At 36.5% G+C, this 20341-nt stretch overlaps 1 protein-coding gene across 4 annotated transcripts in view; it reads left to right on the top strand.

Moving 5' to 3' along the window:
* susd6 (sushi domain containing 6) overlaps window positions 1-20341 on the top strand; it is a 45952-nt gene that overhangs the window by 21418 nt on the left and 4193 nt on the right. The window contains exons 3-6 of one of the 4 annotated variants that reach the window (XM_068215389.1): window positions 12878-13069; window positions 13241-13435; window positions 17428-17566; window positions 19187-19605. In XM_068215389.1, the coding sequence (XP_068071490.1) occupies window positions 12878-13069; window positions 13241-13435; window positions 17428-17566; window positions 19187-19605 (945 nt within the window). Of the gene's footprint in view, window positions 1-12877; window positions 13082-13240; window positions 13436-17427; window positions 17567-19183; window positions 19606-20341 lie in introns of all 4 variants that reach the window. The other 3 variants (XM_005160642.4, XM_005160641.5, NM_001044755.1) reach the window with 3 other exon arrangements.

The following is a 20341-nucleotide window of genomic DNA, read 5'->3' as shown; positions in this document are numbered from 1 at the left end:
TAAAATTAGACAAATTTAAAGTGTTATAAAAGCAAAAGGAGCAGTAAGGAAAATATGGAGGTATTTTATTGCAGTTCTAAAGTATTCAACAAAAGGTGGCTGACTTGCCTGTCTGACAACAAACTGCAAAATATCACTTAATTTTTTTCGTTGTGTTTTACCCATGTAAATGATATTGTATATTGGAAAAATGCGATACAGTGGTCCCTTGTTAATCGCGGGAGTTGCGTTCTAAAAATAACCCACAATAGGCGAAATCTGCAAAGTAGTCAGCTTTATTCTTTTCATTATGATAGATGTTGTAAATATAGATAGGTTAACAAGATAGGTTGTAAAACCGAAAATAACGAACTGAAAAATTATTTATTCCATAATGGCGCTCTATAGTCTTGTAACTTCTACCTTCTTTTAGAATGTCCAGAAGTCCAACTTTTTGTGCAATGGTTAGCATCTTCCTCTGCTTTTTGGGTGCTACCGCAGGTGCCTTTCACGATGCAGAATGTTTCATCGACATTATGAAGTTTGTCGAGGAGAAAACTTGCAAACATACAGTACAGCACTTCAGAGTCACCCTACTAGCGATTGAAGATGTAAATTTGGCAAGCTGAAGGCACCCTGTACTGTTCAGGAGACAAGACACAGAAGACAATGATTGAAAATTTTTTTACAGCTAATCAGGACGTAGAACACAAAGTGGTAATCAGGAAACAGAACACAATGCTCTGTAGAAAAAAAAATATTGTCTTGTTTTCAACTATTTTTAAAGTCTTTCCTTTTTAACTTTTTCCTGCGATTTAACAAGGGACCACTGTATCACATTTTTCCAATACCGTGCAGCAACACAGGCTTCTTGTTAAAGTAATTGTTAATAGGAAATAGATGGATACCAAATATGGTATCGATATGCAGTGGATTGATTAAATTGGGATCAATTAAAATGAACACACTTACTTGTTGTAATAGTGATAAATATTTTTAATAGATGTCTCTTAATTTAATGCGCACCTAATTTTGCGTGTATACATTTAATAATTATTATTATAAATTTGTATTGTATTAAGGCAGCACTTTGGCTCAGTATTGGGTTACACTGTCACCTCAAAGCAAGAAGTTTGCTGGATCGAGTCCTGGCTGTTATTAAACACTCGCAGGACATCAATTTGAACAACTGTGCAGATATTTTAAAGTGTTCACTAAAAAAAGAGCATACATGGTTTGTAATCACCTGACTTGTGCTACTCTACAGTGCGAGTTGCAGTCGTGAGGCATGCGCAAACTGGTTATTATAACTCATAACCATTGTTATATTTACATTTGCGTGACACTTTGATTTAAACAACTGAGAACGTAGTCCTAATTGATGTACAGCAGTTAGATGATTAAGCAACAGAAATGTCTGTATTTAACAGTGAGTCTGAATTTGCCTATTAAATACAGAAAACAAGTTGGCGGTTCATTCCGCTGTGGCGACCTCAGATTAATAAACGGACTTAGCCGAACAGAAAATAAATGAAAGAATACAGAAAACGGGAAATGCCATACTTCGATTATTGTAATATTTAATATTTCCATAATTTATTTAATATTTAAATAATGAAATCAAATAATTAGTGTAATATTTAAGTCATTTCACAGGCAACCAGCAGAATTGTTGAGGCCCACTGGTGGGTTGCAGCCCACCAGTTGAGAATCTCTGCGCTAAAGGTGAATCGAATAAACTTAATTGTCCGTAGTGTATGAGTGTGTATGTGTGTTTCCCAGAACTGGGTTGCAGCTGGAAGTGCATCCACTACATAAAACATATGCTGGAATAGTTGTCAGTTTATTCCGCTGTGGTGATCTCTGAAATAGAGACTAAGACGAAAGAAAATGAATGAATGAATGTATTGTATTAATCAATTACCTGCTTTCTCCTCTTATCATTTTCAGTCTACCCTGCACTGTCAAAGAAAATGTTTAACAAAGTTTAAATGGTTGTGCTGAGAGAGGTTTCTCAATGTTTTGCTTAACGTTTGCATATCGATAATCATTAATGAATCCGTGGGTTCAGCTGTTTAAACAGGCATGGTTTCATTCTGGATGGATCAGTCTTTTTATCCAGGGAGAGTCTCTTGGATTTCTTGTCAGGGCTCGTTTTGCTGTAGCAGCCAAGTCGTCCGGTTTCTACGGTGTTTTTTGTTTTTCGATGTAATTAAACGTGCATGTGAAAACTCATTCCTCTCCTGTACCCCTACAGGAATGACAGCCCTTTCGCTGAAAACTCTCTTTCCTAGCAGCACTTCCTGCACGACCGTGAGAGGCTGCGGGTGCGCTTTATCTTTCACAGTCAGCTTTTCCCCATCACAGATATGCACCGCCCCTGCTGCGTTTCCCTTTAACTCTTTGAGTCCGTTCCAAAACACATGTGGGAACAGCAAATGCACACGTAGACATTCGCGCATATCGGTCAACAGTCCCTCCTACCGCTGGCAAGATTCATGTCATCCAGACTGTGTTGTGTACACAGAAACATGAGAGCCGAGAGGCTTGAGGCCTCCTTTCTCTCATGCAGCATTTACTTACAAGGAGGAAACCACATACTGTTATTAGCCCTTTGAGAGCTATTCAAGACATGTTGTGTCATGGGTGGGTTTCATATCTCGACAGCTGTGGTGCGTTTGTTTCGTCAACAACGTCAAGCTCGTAGCGTAATAAACACATTAGACAACAACACTAGATACCTCGGGAGGTCTGTGAAGCCAGCTTTGGTGATAACAGTATTGAACAAACATCTATTATGAATGAACCACAGCGTGAGCTTAGAGCAGGGAATCAGGATTGTAGAAATGTGTGCTCTGGTACAGATTCAATTGTGCTATGCAGTTTTTAGGGTAAAAAAAGTTTCATTTAGAAAGGGTGCATTAAATTGATCAAAAGCGCTTATTTTAGACAAACACAATAGAAAACACAAGACCTGTCACTGGTGTAGTTTTGAATGGGGAAAAGTGTAACGGTCAGTATGGCGAATTAAGCCCCACCTACTAGAACAGAAGCCAATCATTGATCGCAAAAGACTCACATTTCTCCAGGCTCAGTGAATACTTGCTTTACAGACCTAAGAAATATATCCAATTAAAGCCTGAAATCTGTTCTTTTATGTGAACCTAGTGCACTTGAAAACAAAAGTTTTTTTTGATTTTGTAACCTGTATGAGACATCCTGTTAAATGCACATCACATGACAGCAACTACCCAAACGTCCATAATCTTGTGAACAAATGGTTGCTGTCATGCCTGGAGAAGATTCGCCATCAAGACCAAGTTTTGGATTACTTTAGAAGAGCAGAGAGATTGGACGAAGCATTATGAGTGGCGTTTCAAAGATGGCCGCAGAGTGAAATGACTTGCCTTAAAGGGACTTTGATTCAGATCGGTTTTTGTGTGTAATAGTTTAAGCCAATATTTAACTTGAGCTCATCTCAAAATGCCTAGCTGTTTAGTGCTTTAGAGTGATTCTGCAGCATTTTATTTCTTGGTGAATTTTATTTATTTATTTATTATTTTATGTGTTTTTGGTTCTTGTGATCTGGAATATCAGACTGCATCGGTTTACATATGCAGTAAAAGCTGTTTACAGTGGTCAAAATATAAGTTCACTAAATACAATTGTCCTTCATATTAGGGCTGTGCGATTCGGTGAAATCATCGGAACCATGATTTGAACAGGCACGATTTCTAAATCTTCCTACAGCATGATTTTCCCATAGTTATGGTGTTTAAACCAATCATAACTCAGCGTGCCTAAACAGAGCGCGAGAACAGGAGACTGATTAGCCTGCATACAGGGATGAGGAGTTCAGCACAGGTGCCAAAAAAGTCAACATTTGTGGTGTGGGATTAGGTTACTTTAAATACTGGAAGACTGATGTATGGCGAAAACCAGGTTATTTGCAAGTCAGTCATATTTTGCCTCTAAAAATGTGTGGAAAGTGTGAACGCTTCGCTTCCTTCAGCTTTTTTAACATGCTTTACGGTTGCTCCTTTGTCGTTGCTCGATGACCATCAACTGTTTTCTCAGAGGACGACCATCTAACAAAGATTGCTGCAGTTCTGATACAAGTTTTATGTATGTAGAGAATTAAAAAGCACTAAGTGTTCGGGTGTCTTGTGTTTGTCTGAGGTAACCAAAATGTGTATATTTCATACAAAGTATGAAGCTGATCAGTCAGTTCTTGCTACGTGACTCGTGCAGCATTCTAAAAAGTTTAATTTAAAGTTTGTCTGAAAAGAAATGTTTTCAGCTGGGTGCACCTGGAATACGCACACGTGCTGCTCTCGATATGTCTCAATACTCTCTAAATCCACCCTCCTCCTTTGAAAATAATGGACTTGTGTGCACAAAAGATGCGACATGTGAACAGCCTCTTTTACAGCAGCGTCACAAAGAGGTCTATGATCTGTGCATGACAAAACAAATCGGTGAACACACACGCAAGCACTTCTGATATTTGGTCAAGCAGAACATCGGAGCCTTACTTGAGTTTAACGGCGCATGCTCACACACACATTTGTTTTACCATACAATTTGTTCAATGTTCAACAGATTATTTGGTAAAGCTTTACCAGGTGATTTTATATTTTATTTTTTGTCTATTTTAGAGAAATGTTACAGGTCTTTGATAAAGATCTAGTTGTTTTTATTTTGAATGAGGTTTCAGATTCAGACTGTAAACAGATTTAGTCTGTCTGTGACAAAATCATGAATTAAATCGAAATCGCAATATTGTTTAGGAAAATCATGATGGGTTTCTTTCGCCCATATCGCAAAGCCCTACTTCATATCTGAAGTTGCGTAAATGTTTAGAGCAGAGATGACCAAGGACTATCCTTTGATTTGACCCACTGTCCCATCTGAGAAGAGAATGGGGAGGTGGTTGGAGCAAATATTTTGAACAGATATTGTCATTTTGAATTTAATTTAACCTTTTGTTTGTTTTGTAAATGAATCAGATTTTTTAAAATCTAAATACTGTAACCTGACAGATCAAGGCACATGCAGCTTAGTGTATTCAGCATTGAAATCTATATTGTTATTATTGGGATTGTTGATGTTTTACTGTATTCATTATAATTAGTTTTTAAATATACTGCATTAGTTATAACATTTGTAAAGCAAAGTTTTCTAGTTATTTTTAAATATTAGATAATTACACATGAAAACTTCAATGTAGTACAGTTTGGATTAGGGCTGGCAGATATGTCAGAATGCAATCTCAATAATTATTTTTTATATTGAATGATAATGATATATATTTCGATATCAGTTGGTAATGCTTCCAGATTTAAAAGAGTATCCCAACAATAAATGAAGCCACAAAAATGCCATAACATAGTTTTGGCCATACCTGCCAACACTCCGGTTGTTCCTGGGAGTCTCCTGTATTTCACACCCATCTACCATTTAGTTCTGTCTTTCAGAAAACTCCTGGAACCCCCCCACTTTTAGACTCTCAGATCAATATAAAGTAAAAAAAAAAAAGGCTTATCATTGTGTTTGACATAAATTTTTATCACGATTCCAGTCCTAGTTTGGTATGTTTACTTTCGGCCCACAGACCTCCATCGAGTTTGGTTTTTGGCTCTTTATAAAAGTTTGGGCACAAGTTCACTCTCAGCATACAGTTGCACACATTTGCGCCCCATCTAGTGTAGAAAAAAATCCAATTTAAGCTTTGTGTTACTAGTAAATAATTTTTGTTATCAACCTAAAAAAGTTGACAATATATACAGCATTATACATTTTTGTTCAGTTTTCCCATTGCTGTACTTGTTGATGACGTTGTACAGTGTAACAAGAATGGTGTTACAACTGGTCGGTATGGTTTTTGCTCCGCCCCTCCTTCCCTGTGATTGGACAGCTGACTACAAAAAAAAAAGAGTGATATTTGCATTTAGTTGAATGTTCTTTAAAATCTCAGTGACCAGGAAGAAAAATAGATACAAAAATAGATGCAAAGCACCCTGTCACACCACGGGTTACTTTACAAAAATAAAAGTGGTGCTCTCACTAATGACACAGGAAGCCTCAGGGAAAAAATGTTTGCTAGTAGATCTTTACATGCTTATCTGCTAACTGTAGTTATTTAGAAGTGTTTAACAGTCTATTTTAAAAAGGTAATATTTTCAGGCTTAGTATATATATGTTGTAAAGTTTTGAATTTGGATCTTTGTATCAAAAATTAATATGTGGATTTCCATTTTACACCAGTGATGGCCTCTTTTTCATTTCAAAATGAACTTAAAGTACTTGTATATATGTTATACTTTTATCATTTTTTTAATGATTTGTCACTTACGGATTAAAAACAAACAAAAAAACGAATGACTAATTATAAAGTATTTTGTAAATGTATAACCAGTAAGAAATGATGTACTGTCCTTAAATTTATAAAATGAATCATTCAACCCTTGACTTTGGTCAAAAGTATCCACCTCCACTTCTACAAATGCTTTAAATGGGATGGGGGAGAAGCCCCCCTTTGGCTTCTTCCCCTTCTAACAGCTTGCCTACAATCTCAGGGATTTGAATTAGGAGATTGGAGAAAAAGAATAGAGATGAAAAAAACATCAACATGTGTAATAAGGAGATCTCCAACAAAAACATATTTACAAGGGAGGATTTTTTTTTGGAGACAGAAGGCTTTAATCCACTCCTGGGCCACTGGGTTTTGCTCTCACTGAGCAGCTGTACACTGCAGTGGTCAGTAATGTGATCCGCTTTAGACCACAGCCATTTGTAATGAAGGATAATTAGAATTTCATTCTGCTGTAAATCCCTTCGTTGTTGTTGTTGTTGTGTTGTGTTTTTTTCTTCTGGGTGCTTCATCATGGACAGATGGAGGCTGAAGTTCATTCAGGACCATATGTTTGACATTTGTTTTCATTGTTAAGATCTCATTCCAAATGTTAAACTTCTTTTCATTATCTAATTGAGGTTTGTTTTATTTCGATTATTGATGTTTAGTAGGGTAGGTCAAGCATACAGTCAGTTAAAGAATGTTTGGAAATAGCTCTTTAATTTACACTGAAGTTTCTTATGAAACTTCTGCCAGCCAAACAGGTTAATTAGGAATTCAGGTGGGACATTAACACAATTTGCTGGTTGATGATTTTTTGACGCATAACCCATCATGCTTTACTCCTAAGATCGGAATCTCTTTTGTCATATGTTCAATCAGTTTTAGATTTTTGTGACAGCCCAGTTCGACTTGTCGTAGCAGGTCTGAGCAGCAATCATTACCACGCAATCTTCCGCAAATCTGAGATGCTTTTCACATTTTCCTTGAGAGATCCTACCTTTCAGTGACGCATGAAATTGCAATGAAATGAAAACAAGGAAGAAAAACAATCTGAAGATACCAGATAAATTTGTTAGTTCCTTTCCTTTGAAGAATAAAAAACTACACTGGTCACCGAAATAACTTAAAACTGAAAAGTGATGATTAATCAAAACGAATATTTAATTAAAAAAATAATGAAACTGGCCTGGACAAAAAGGGTACCAACAATATTATCCACATCTGTGTTTGTGTGTATACTTTCACTACATTTACTATTTTAATCATTAATAAAAAAAATAGTGATGCCAATTGGAACTTGCCACTCTGGCTGATCTTATGAACCAATTGCAAGTGTTTGATTATGAGTTTACAAGCAGAGGAAGATGCATGTGTGCACCTGGGTTATACAGGTAGCAGATACAACATGTGAGGAGGTAAATCATGGCTGGGGGCGTAAGCGATCACTGTGCTCGTGTCACAGCAGCTAAAATATATACGAATGTGGTGCAACCTCTGTTTATACAGTTTATAGAACTTTTTCACATCCTCGGGTTTCTCGGTAGTGGAAGAGGTCGTAGTTGGGAACACTTTGGAGCGCAGTGAAAAGGAGTATACAACAAATAATTTCTTTACAATCTTATTTGCTCAAATAATTAAAGAAAAACTCCACAATGATCTTATAAAAACGTTTAGTAAAAAAAATAAAAATGTGCAAGATGGATAACGGCAGCCAGAAGAGAGAATAACATCAAATTTACTGTTCCGTCCCATAGGCACTGCATTAGAAAATGCCTCGCACAAGCGGTTATTCGTTTTTGTTATTTGCTGCAAAGAGGATATAAAACATACCTGAATGCATAGAAACGTTCATAGGTTTTTTAATAATCTAAATATTAAAAGCGTTCAAGGATTTAAGATGCTAATGACCGTTAAACACATTATAGCGGCTCGTGCTATAAAACTGTCCTACGTTTAATGATTCCAGAAGACTTTTTCATGAAATGAACTCTCTTAAGAAGGTTTTTAGCAAAGTGACACCAGAAAAGATTTTAGATTTTTTTTAACCATGTATTAACACTAAAAATTTTATTTAATTTATGTATTCATTTGTTTGTTGATTTTAAATTGTACATTTATTATTGAAATATTCCTGCCATAAAAAAAGCCTCAGTTGCTGACATTGGTATTAAATAATAAAAATACATAAATAACGGCTTGTGAAAAGGGTCAATTGGTGCGACGCGAGAGTGATGGTCTCTTTGTTGCAGCTTTTGTATATTCAGTGTTTTGAGCTGCAGTGATTCCAGCGGAGCAATCAGCTCCATCTTGTGTCCAACCATATGTCCTCTCCCGGAAGATCTGCGGGTCTCCTGCATATTATCTATTATTTTCTGTAAAGCTGCTTTTGTCCATACTAAATGGTTATAAGAGACATGTTTGAGATTATATGCAGTAATAATAATGTATAGGATTATATGCAGCAGTCTTAGTTTATTATCTTCCTTGACAGCTCACTTTCTTTCCAGTCTCATATCAATAATATAACTAAGTCTTCATATTTTCATCTCCGTAATATAAACAGTCTCCGCTCCTCTCACCACTCACACAACCTCTATCTTCGAACATAGCCTTGTCACCTCACTCATTGATTATTGCAATTCTCTTCTTTATGGTCATTCACAGAAATCCCTCTATAAGCTTTAACTGGTCCAGAACATCACCAAAACTCCTCCTTTTCACCATTTTACCCCCATTTCACAGGACCTGCACTGGCTTCCAATCAAACCCAGAGTCGAATAAAAAATCCTCCCGCATGCATTCAAGGCCATCCACAACCTTGCACCACCTTACTTGTCTGATCTCCGACATATTACCAGTCATTCCCGCTCCCTTAGATCCTCCTCCTCCATTCAGTCTGTTCCTTCTGCCTGTCTCAGCACAATAGGGAACAGAGTTTTTTGCCGGTCTACTCCCAAACTTGGAATTCTCTTCTGTCTGACTTCCGCAACATTGACTCTCTCGATCTGTTTAAATACAGGCCTAAAACTCATCTGTTCAAAATAACTTAGTCTTTATAACTGCCTACTACATTCTGTATCATGCCCTATATTATCTTCCCTATTTTTATAGTGTTGGTTTATTTCAAAGTATTAAATTGTGTGTGTGTGTGTGCGTGCGTGTGTGCGTGTGGGTGTGTATATATGTATATATATACATGTATGTATATATGTATGTATATATGTATGTATATATATGTGTATATATATATAATATATATATATATATATATATATATATATTTTTTTTTTAATTTTTTTTTTTTTTTTTTTTTTTTTTTTAACAGTGACCTTGGGTTTCTTGAAAGGTGCTTTAAATAAAATTATTATTATTACTATTATTATTAATATTATCTTAGGTAAGGAGAGATCTCCACTTAAGCATGATACTTAGAGGAAAAACCCGCTTTATGCAATGGCAATGTTGCATAAAGCTTGAAGCATCAGAATCGGTACTCGGTGTCAGCTGATCACAGAGACAAGGAAACGGTACACCGTATCGGCTGCAAAAATCCTGAACGGAGTATCCCAAATAAAAAAATTATCCTAATATTCTGAACAAAATTTTCTCTTGCCACGAATTTGTTTTTTAGCCAATACACATGGATATTTTTACACTAGTTTACTTTTGTTTTTAGACTTGTTAATTTGTTATTTCACATTGAAAAGCCAGTGTAAGACATTCAATTCTTTCCACATTTGCATTAAGAAAGTGCATTAAAATACAGATCATAGAAGCCCCCCCAAAATCTAACTGCGTACAGATGTTGTACATGTTTGATATAATGGATTGTGAAGCTTTGCATCTGTGGTTTATATCCTGACTGATTCCCTAGTGTAAAAAAAAATACAAGAGATGAAGCTGTATGTCCAACCCCTGAGTCCATAATCGGCTGATCGCAGCTTTAAGGGCATGTTAAAAGCTTAGATTAGAGACTGTGATCGTGGGGGTCTCTCCAAACAGACCCTGTTTGTGCGAGTTGTTTTCTTTCTTTCTGCTGGATAAATGTAATAAGGGGATAAACATGTTTACGCATTTCAAGTGATCTATTGTGTGAATGAAGCTTCGGCTCAGAGGCTCAGGAAATGTGTTTTTTTTCTCTCTCTCTCTCTCTTCTCTTGTGTGAGAAAGACAGGGAAAATGAGAAGGAAAGAGACACCGTTGGTTTTATACCATTCAGCTTGAGGGCAGAAATTGAGTATTTTGTTATGCATTTAAAGGCTGGCCATTATGAGTGTGTGATGTGGGGGAAGTTTGAGTAAACTAACTTGAGGATATAATATTGTAAAGCAGTATAAGAATAAGATCTGCTCAGTTCCCCATTGAATACATGTGTAATAGGGGTTAAAATCATTTTGAGTTTTTCCATGTTTAAGTATTTCCACAAGTAGTCAAAATACATTTGACCGAAGGCATTTGAAAAGCTGCTGTCCACATGGGATCAGATCATTGAAAACGCATGGTATTACAAGTTTTTTTTTGTGTGTGTGTGTGTGTAAAAAACTTGTCAGAAATTTACATTGAATAATAAGATATTATCCATCATTCATGTTATTTAAATCTTGCCGCACGTGAATAAGTATAACACACATATGAATAATTAATGAAATGTAATGGTAGTTACATGAATAAACAAATTACATTAAAAATTAAGAACATAAAATACAAAATTATTTTACAAAAAGGCTGATTATGCTTCTTTTGTCCAACAGTCAAGCTTTTAGTCTTAAGGTGCTTTCACACCTAGACTTTTGTTTCGGAACCTGGCGCATTTCCCCAGTTAGCGTGGTCCATTTGGCATATGTGAATCCAGTAATCGCGCTTGGATCCACGGCAAATCAATCGGTCTGAGATCGCCTGAATGAGGTGGTCTTGAATCGATTGAAACAAACTCTGGAGCGGATCGATTGTAATTAAAAAGCAAAACGATCCATTGATCTAACGAACCAGGTTATATCTCAGTGTATTATTGGTAAATAATATACATATTGATATGGCATATACGGCTATATGAAGAGAGAATTATGAGTAGGGCAGGATGTCATCATTCCTACTGGTAAATGTGCATTTCATGTCGAATACGAAAGTGAAAGCATGCTGTAATATTACAGAGAGCTGTTTATTCGTTACGAAAATTGACCAAACTGCAGTCTTGGTTCATCTGTTATTTCTCTCTGTAATGTAAAGCCTATAATACATAATTCTAGCCAAAGGCTATGTGTGGGAAATCTTACCTCTGATTTATATTTGGTGATGATATATGTGGGTGTCACCATTCAAAAATAATGTCTTATTGCTCATAGTCATAAATTAAAATAAGGATGCATGACAGCTGAGCGGGACTTTGCAAAATAAACCCTGAAACTCTGACCAGTGTGACGAGAGATTGCTTGCACGTGACTTGTTTTAGCTAATTTGGTCCAATTAGAAACTTTGCAGTGTGAAAACGAACCACACCAAGCACAAAGTGCAACATTTTAACAATTTTAATCCCTGTGTGAAAGTACCCTTAGAGACTAAAAGGGTTCCTAGATAATCAAAGAAAGGATCGCAGGTCCTATAAAAGAGAAAAGGTTTGTTCTTCATAGCTGTGGAGAAAGTGGGATTATGTTGCAGACTGCAAGCAGCCATTGATTTTACTTTTACTAGGATACATTACCAATCAAAGTACACCGAAATATGTAGAAGGTCTCTATTCCGAAAAGTATAATGTTGTCATCATTGTGACCCAGTAAGCAAATAAAGGTTAAAGATGGATTTGAGCTACAGCCTTATCAAGTTTCAGAACTGCTATATAAGAAGACAACTCCACATACAATGCTAGAAAGATCCAGTGTTCGGTTTAGATTTCACACACAGCTCAGACAGACCTGGATTATGGTAACACAGGTTGAATAGGGGCTTCATATGAAATTAATCTCGATTTAGTTTTATATTCATTTGGAGTTTAGCTTTTTCATCAGGTTGAATTTGTTATCTTAAATCAGTCAATGAGTTTTTATATCTATATCTTTCAATCCATGATTATTTGAAAGCTTATTGTAATCAGTCATGAGAGTTTTGACTGGTGCCTTGTTGCATAGAGCAAATCTGCACTTTACAGATTTTTTGGTAAAGGAAACCACAATATGGAAGTTTTTCCACAAAAAAAGACATCAGAATTGCAATCTGTAAATGCTTTTATGAAAGATTTAGATGTTTCGTGGCAGTCTCCTTGTTTTTTTTTTTTTTTGTATTTGTTTTTTTGCAAATAAAATAAGCTGGTTTTGTTTGCCTTTTCAGTCAAGTAAAAAAATACATATCGAGATTTATATTCATTTTGTTATTGGCTTTCAAATATAAAGAATTTTGGTTATTTTTATTGGTCAAAGCTTGCATCCCTATTTTTTAGACTCTTATTGAAGAAAACGAATATAAACATAACCCAAGATAAATTTGATCTAGTTAACACTGTTTGATGTTTTTTTTATGCTAACCTCTGCTCTTTCTGTGTTGCTGCAGGTTGTCCCAGACCCACAGTTGTGCCTCATGGCCGTGGTAACCTGACGGAAATGAACCGTGGCTCCTTCTCTGTTGGCACGCTGCTCCAGTACAGTTGTGATCCAGGATACACGTTGGACGGCGTAAGCATGATCTCATGCACCGTCACTGGCCAATGGTCCTCTAACCCACCTCGCTGCATCAAAAATGATGGTATGTATGATGGTACGTGTGTTTTTCCATATTTCTTTCTCCTTAGAGGCTATTGCTGTGTTTGTTTTATGGCAGAATTACAGTGAATATGTTTCAGAGTAGAAAAAAAAATTCTAGAAGTTCTAGTTTCTCTTAGTTGATCTGACTTGAAGCTTTTTTCCCTTCTAACAGTCTGCCAGCCACCAAGTGAGCCAGAAAACGGAGGGTACAACTGCCACCCGTCGCCATGCCACAGACTGACCCAGGGTACCGTGATTGAGTACTTTTGTGATGAGGGTTACATCCTGAAAGGAGGCTATCAGTTCCGAACCTGTGAAAGCGGAGAGTGGAATTCGCCCATGCAGATCAGCTGTCACCCTGTGCAAGGTACATCTCACAGCAGCAGCAGACTAATCCACACACTTGGACATTTGAACATTCTTTTGTGATCTTAAATATAGGCAGATTTCCTTTTTTTGGAAACTTTGCGAACAGAGGTTTAAATGCAATATGTTAAATGGACATATTTAAGTTCTTTAGATCAGGGGTCTGCAACCTTACAACACAGAACAGTCTTGGTATTGATAATTTTTCGTGGACCAGAGAGGCTAATTTTTGGTTGGTAGGTGTTGGCAAGTATGTACATGAAATTATATTTGTAAAACACATACATTCAACAACAAATTAGCACAACTCCCCATTATTGAGATTAGTGATGTTTCGTTTTTGAACAAATCATTTGTATGACTCAAGAACGATGAGTCCTCTTAGAGAGTGATTCGCTCATTCGTGCATATGCACAGTTGTGCAGGTTGAGGAGAAGATTAGTTACTTTTTCGAATCTTTTATCGGGTTTGAGTCGTTTAATCATCACGTAAAAGACAGAAGCCAATCATGTGCAGTCAGAGTTGAAAACAGATTCTCTAGAGTCCTCGGTTTGAGTCAGTCGTTCATCACGTGGATGACAGAAGCCAATCATATGCATTTAGAGCCGGAAAAAGATTTGATCCATTCATTTCTCGAGTCCTCAATTTAAGTCCTTCGTTCATCACGTAAAAGATAGGAGCCAATCATAAGCATTTCAAGCCGGGAAAAGATTTCTCAAGTCCTCGGTTTTGAGTCATCTCTCTTTACGTGGCGTCACGTGATGGACGAATGACTCAAAAACCAGAAGACTTAAAAGGTGAACTAATCATGGCTCCTTTCGGCTCAGACTGTGTGCATTAGTTGTTGCTTATATGGGACTGTCAGTGTGACGTGAACGAACCACTCTAATTTGAAGACCTGTCAGAAGATGTGAGCTGACATAATAGCCGCGTTTCCACTATCGCGCCTAAAGCGAGCGAGCCAGGGTAAGCCAAGGCCAGTCGCGTTTCCACTGTCACTTTAGGGGCCTAATCGGGCCAAATCAGGGCTTTCTTGAGGCCAGCAGCCAACCTTTTTCGGCCCACCGAATACCTTGGGCCAAAGAGGGCAAGCTGGGGCTTCGGGGCGGAGTGAAAGAAGAGACGGGCACAGTTTTCCGATCGCACACGAGTACATGCGCCAAACACATAAACAAATAAATAAATAAGGGAAAGAAAACATCTGGAACAAATTATAGGCTTGGGTTTTTTTGCGTATGATCGCCCTTCTGTTTCTCTTTTAAATGTAAGGCTGTTGCATAAAATAATGAAGTAGTTTTAATTTATAAATTACATTCTTTGCTGCATCCTCATTGATGTTTCAATAACGCATAATAATCTTTACACCATATTAAAGACACAGCAGACAGTAAAGATTTTCAAGAGTTTTTGTCAAGTTTAAAAGGTGTTTGTGGGCTTTTAGATGCCTGTATGTGAATGTGAGACTGAGGAAAAGAGCGCTCCCTTCACAGCTCTTTTTTCTTTTATTTTTTTATTGTTTTTTTATTATTATTTTGGAGATAATACACTATATGCTAACTATATGATAACAAAAGCTAGCTAGAACAATTAGGTACTATATCAAACTGTTTTAAAGCCAATTAAACTTTCATTTTTCAAAACCCTCTCCGAAAAAAAAAGATTTTAGCGTATGTTTTTATATGTAGTGCTAAAATTAAAAAAGTTTTAAAATACAAAATTTTAAGTACATGAAGAGCTTTATTAGTGCATAGCTGCTGAGCACAACGAAATAGGCTATATTTTATTACGTGCTGCTCTGATGTGCAGAAACACTTAACACTTACCTTTACTTAAGATATAATAAGCAACATCTTTAAATAAAAGGAATCACCTATTAAGTGTCATAAAGCCTATAGGGAAAATGTAATGTTTTAGTTCTCTCCGGAGCATTTGGGATGAATGTTGGACAGCGTCTGTCTAACTAAGGATGTTATAAAATACATTTTATATGGAGTTATTAATGGAGAATTTTATATATGTGGTTTTATATTATGGATGTGTGCGCTCCCTGCGCTGGGGTCCCTCCGTAAGTGGCAAGACCACTGGATTTCGATGCCAACAGTCGGTCAGCGAGTAAATGAATATGATGAATGAGAACACACAGGTATGTGCGTATAGATATAAAAAAGTACTGCTGTACAGTAACGTGTCATTGGTTTGTTTTGGTTGTCCTAATTTTAGTTAATAGTTTCGTGATGATGTGGTGTGCTTTATCTGCCTGATTCCCGCTGAAGTGGGCGGATTGAGTGACGTTAGATTTGGGCGGTTGTTCTGGGGGCGGGTTTGTGTGACGTGCTGTGAGCTACTATCCCGACAGTGGAAACGCGACATGATTTCGACCTCACTGCTCAATTTCCTGGGCGGTTGGCCCGGCCTGGCCCGATAAAAGCCCTGGCTCGCACTGGCCCGATAGTGGAAATGTGGCTATTCATAGACAAAAGACCAGATAAACAATAAATTATTATTTTCTCTTTCTTATTGCAGTCTAGTTATGACTTTTTTTGTAGTTTGATCAACGTTTGGTGTAGTTGTTGATGAGTTTGTAAGCATATTGTAACATTTTAATAATATTTTTGCAAATTCATTAAAATTACTTGAAAAAATATTAGTTTTTCTTAATGAACGAGACTTAAAGGTCAGAGTCGGTAAAATGATCCTAACTTCCGATCAATAATTGAGTGAGATATTTGTTTTCTACTCATGCTGTACTAGTAATTGAATAAAGAGGGGTGCCTGCTGCGTTGTAAACTAAATTAAGCAAACAAACCTTCTGACTTCAAACAGTATGATTACCTTTGATAAAAATAGTTTCACAGTATAACGGTGTTAGTATTGTAAAAACAACAACTTTCCCCCTCACATTGAACACAGTATAAATTAAGAAACATTAAATATTTTGGAATGGTAAAGATGTCAAAGATCCTAAATAATTAAATTAATCATTGACTTCTGCTGTCTTCATTAGTTTCAAAAACAACTTGAAAAGGCATGTTTTGATTATCTTTTCTGTGGATATAAGGTAAACCACTCCACTGTTCGGGTTGAGAGCAGGCTTGGATGTTGTAAAGTGAATTTTATTTTTTTTTAAATGTTTCCTGAATTGTGGGCTGACCAGTAGACCTTGATGTAGAGGGTCCTTTTCTACTGGAGAATTTTTTGTCCTAAAAAACTAAATTAAATAACCAAAAAAAGGTAAACCTTGAAACTGGTTATCGTCCCATGCCTACTATAGATACACTGTCAGTAGATAGAAGAAGGGAAGAACATGAAAAATTGTATATTTAAAATGTCGATCAATTATTATTGTGGCCTAAAAGACGGTGAGTACAAGTTTTCTTGTAGGTTTTCATCTGTTTGGATAACTAGTTTGTAAGGTTGGGTGTCATTAGGGTGTTTTGTGATACCAGTGCCGTGTTTATGCTTTTTAAACAATCCCAATGCCTGAACTGAAACTTTAAATAAGACCCACAAAACGATGTTTGAGCCACCTAACCCAACTATAGTAATCCAACAGTACTAATAACAGCAAACTAGTCACTATTTATTTATATGCTGCAAACCAATTATTTTAGCAGAATTATGAACCTGTTTGCTTTCTCTATCAAAGAACAACACTTAGGGCTCTTTCTGGCCTATCCTGGGATTGTTTAAAACAATGCAGCACACATTTCACTATAAATATTACATTTTGACGGAATAGTTATAAGCCTGACCTTCTAAGTCACAGTCTTTCATGCAATAACTTGCTCTGTCTGCGCTTTCCAGTTTTCATACAAACCTAGCACAACATTTAGAAATGACTCCAACACCCTCTGAAATCATCAAAACAGGCCAAGATAAACAGTTTAGCATGCTAACCACCTTTTTTTTTACTGCTTTTACTACAACTAGATATACATCACCGTGAACTTGTTTAAGCTTTATTACTCAAAGAATTTTTTTTTCTTGTTCCAGGGGAGGAGCAGCACTCTTCATTGCCCATGCCAGCTCTCTCTATTGTGGCCTCTACTGCTAGTTCTGTTGCCCTCATCCTTCTGCTGGTGGTGCTGTTTGTTTTGCTTCAGCCAAAACTCAAGTCCTTCCATCACAGCCGGTGAGGCCCGTCTCCCTCTCATTGAGTGTTACGTCTTCAAAAACGAATGTTTTATCAACACAAAGAAAGAGAGTGTTACGTAGAGCTATTAAAGGCACAGTGGCAAATACAGTCTGTTTAACTTTAACCTTAAACCGAAATGATGGTTATTTAGTTAATTACGGCTTCAGGAGGATAATAATAATAATAATAATAATAGTGGCCCAAAGAAATAATTTGAGTATTTAATGGAAATAGCCCATAGCCAGGAGGGTTCGGGTGGTCAAAAAGACTCACCCCCACTGACAAAGTCCAAAATTTGACTTCTTTATGAGCTCATTTATCCCATTTGTGACTGCTATACGATCATGAATTGTGAAAATTATAGATCGAAGAAGACCAAAACAAATTTCATTTTTAATTATTCAAGTGGCGAAATTCTGACTGAGGAAAGTTGAATGAGCTGACCAGCTTTTATTTGCCCATAGGCTACAGTTTTTATTTTAAAACAATTTTACCAGATTCCTGTTTTTTTCAGTGATAGATCATAATACATTTATAAATGATAAATTCTAAATAAATTTGTTTTATTTTATTTTATTTATAAAAAAAAATGTTATGCTAATCATAAAACATTATATATAAAACTGTATTAACTTGCAGTTTAAATCTAAATTTGTAAATAAATACTTTGAGGTAATATATTATGATGAGCACTTATGGTGACAAGCTGATCCGGCAAAGATTAGTTCTTAAAATGTCACTAAAATGTACAATTAAATAGAAAATAGGGTAATAACTGCAAAAAGGTCCACTTTTTCAGAAAAAAAGAACCACCCCTTTCAATAAGCTGGTTACGAGCCTGACAATGTATATCTGATGTTTGTCACCATTTATACTTGCAAGTCTGAACTCGGTAAGATTGCTTAATGTTTTAGAATGATGTCTCTTTTGCCTGGCTGTTTGTTCCTGTGATGACAAAGCATCCATTACTTAAGTCCTAGAGTCACATGATCCTTCAGAACTCATTAGAATATGTTGATTTGCTACTTGAGAAACGTTTTCTATCATCAGTGTTGAAAACAGGTGCTTAACTTTTTTTGTGGAGCCCACAATAAATTCAAATTTCTCCAGATCCTTTAAATAGGAATTTAAAGAGCAATATTTAGTCTTTTTTTGTCATTACAGTAACATACTTATGGAATTTAGCTATGAATGTGTACTGTATATATAGATACCATAGTGTTTGAATACGTCTGTCTTCACTTTGGTCAATTGTAAACAATATAATACAATTGTATCATTTGTAAAATAGTTTTTTTTTTCTTAAAGATGTTTGATATACAACACAAAGACATCCATTCAAACGTTCAATATTTTCTTCTTTCGAGAACATGTATGGCTAGTTTAAAAGTTACCAATGTATTAATTTTGGTAGCAAGCACAGATAAAATCAATCCTGATCCCAACTGTTAGACATGAACCAATATGGCACATCCCCGACGGCGCTGTTGTTCCAGTAATTTGCTGTTGCGTAATCAGCTGTGATGTAAGCCACAGATCAGATCAGGCAGGTCAGGATTTGATACGGTTTAGGCTTTATTTTTATTCTCACATCTTTCCCTCTGTGTTTTGAAGCAGCCGGGAGCAGGGTGTGTCAGGACAGCACTCCTCCATGATGGTGGGGGGTGTTCAGGTGTCGCTGCCCTCCTATGAAGAGGCTGTGTACGGGGCGGGCGGCACTTCTGTACCTCCTCCAGAGTCGCGGGTGCAGATCGTGCTGTCGGAGGGCCCTCAAGCTGAGGCTTTGCATGAACCTCTGGAACAGGCTCAGGCGAGCTACAGTTTCCCTTCCACCTCCGCTGCTGCGAGCTCTTGTCACGCAGAGACTGTACTGGTTCACCAGGTGGCCTGTTCCTCCTCTCCCTCCTCCTCTTCCTCTCCCTCCTGGGCTGTTGAGCAGCCTGGTGCCGCTGCGCCTCTCCACCGCCAGCAAAGCAGCGAGAGCAGCGACCAGCACAGCCTGCTTTCAGTCACCTCTGCTGAAGACTATGGCGATGGTGAGTCAACTTGCACATTTAGATCTAGAAGTGATTGGTGGCAAAATTTGCTATATTTTCTAATTAATATATAATTCATTTTATATTATATATTTGACTATATATTATGTGCATTTCTTTATTATAAAAAATAATACACAGCTGAATTTTATTAGCCCGCAGTCAGAATTTTGAGCCCTCCTGTGAATTTATTTTTTCTTTTTTTGAATATTTAAATTCAGGAAGGCTAATAATTCTGACTTCATCTGTACATTGTGTACATAAAATTACATTTCTTACTACTATACTACTTGTGCTGTGAAACCCTTTGATTTATCGCATCCATAATAAAAGCTTGTATTGCAAATGCATAAATAATACATAATAAATACTGTGTAGTTACTTATATATGGAACAAAATTTTTATATTTATATATAAATTGTTATTTTTTTTATATTTTAATATCAACATAAACAGTTTCTCAAATATATGCATAATAAATGTACACAGTAGACATTAGGGGTTTAATGGTTTACAAATCTCTCGGTTCGGATCATGTTTTTAAATCATGGATTGGACCATTTTTTGGTTCAGCAAAAAAGGGAGGAGACAAATGTCATTTGCTTTTCATTTATACAAAAATATTACTGCAAAAAAAAAAAAACCTTGGTTTTAACAAACACAATTAGAACCGGTCGTTTTTTTTTTTTTTTTTTTCATACCATGAAAAGGTCATATAATTGGTCGTTTTATATT

The sequence above is a fragment of the Danio rerio genome, chromosome 20, assembly GCF_049306965.1.
Source record: "Danio rerio strain Tuebingen ecotype United States chromosome 20, GRCz12tu, whole genome shotgun sequence".
In the NCBI taxonomy this organism is placed as follows: Eukaryota; Metazoa; Chordata; class Actinopteri; order Cypriniformes; family Danionidae; genus Danio; species Danio rerio.
The sequence above is the reverse complement of the archived record's forward strand: the minus strand, read 5'-3'. Positions and strand labels throughout refer to the sequence as shown.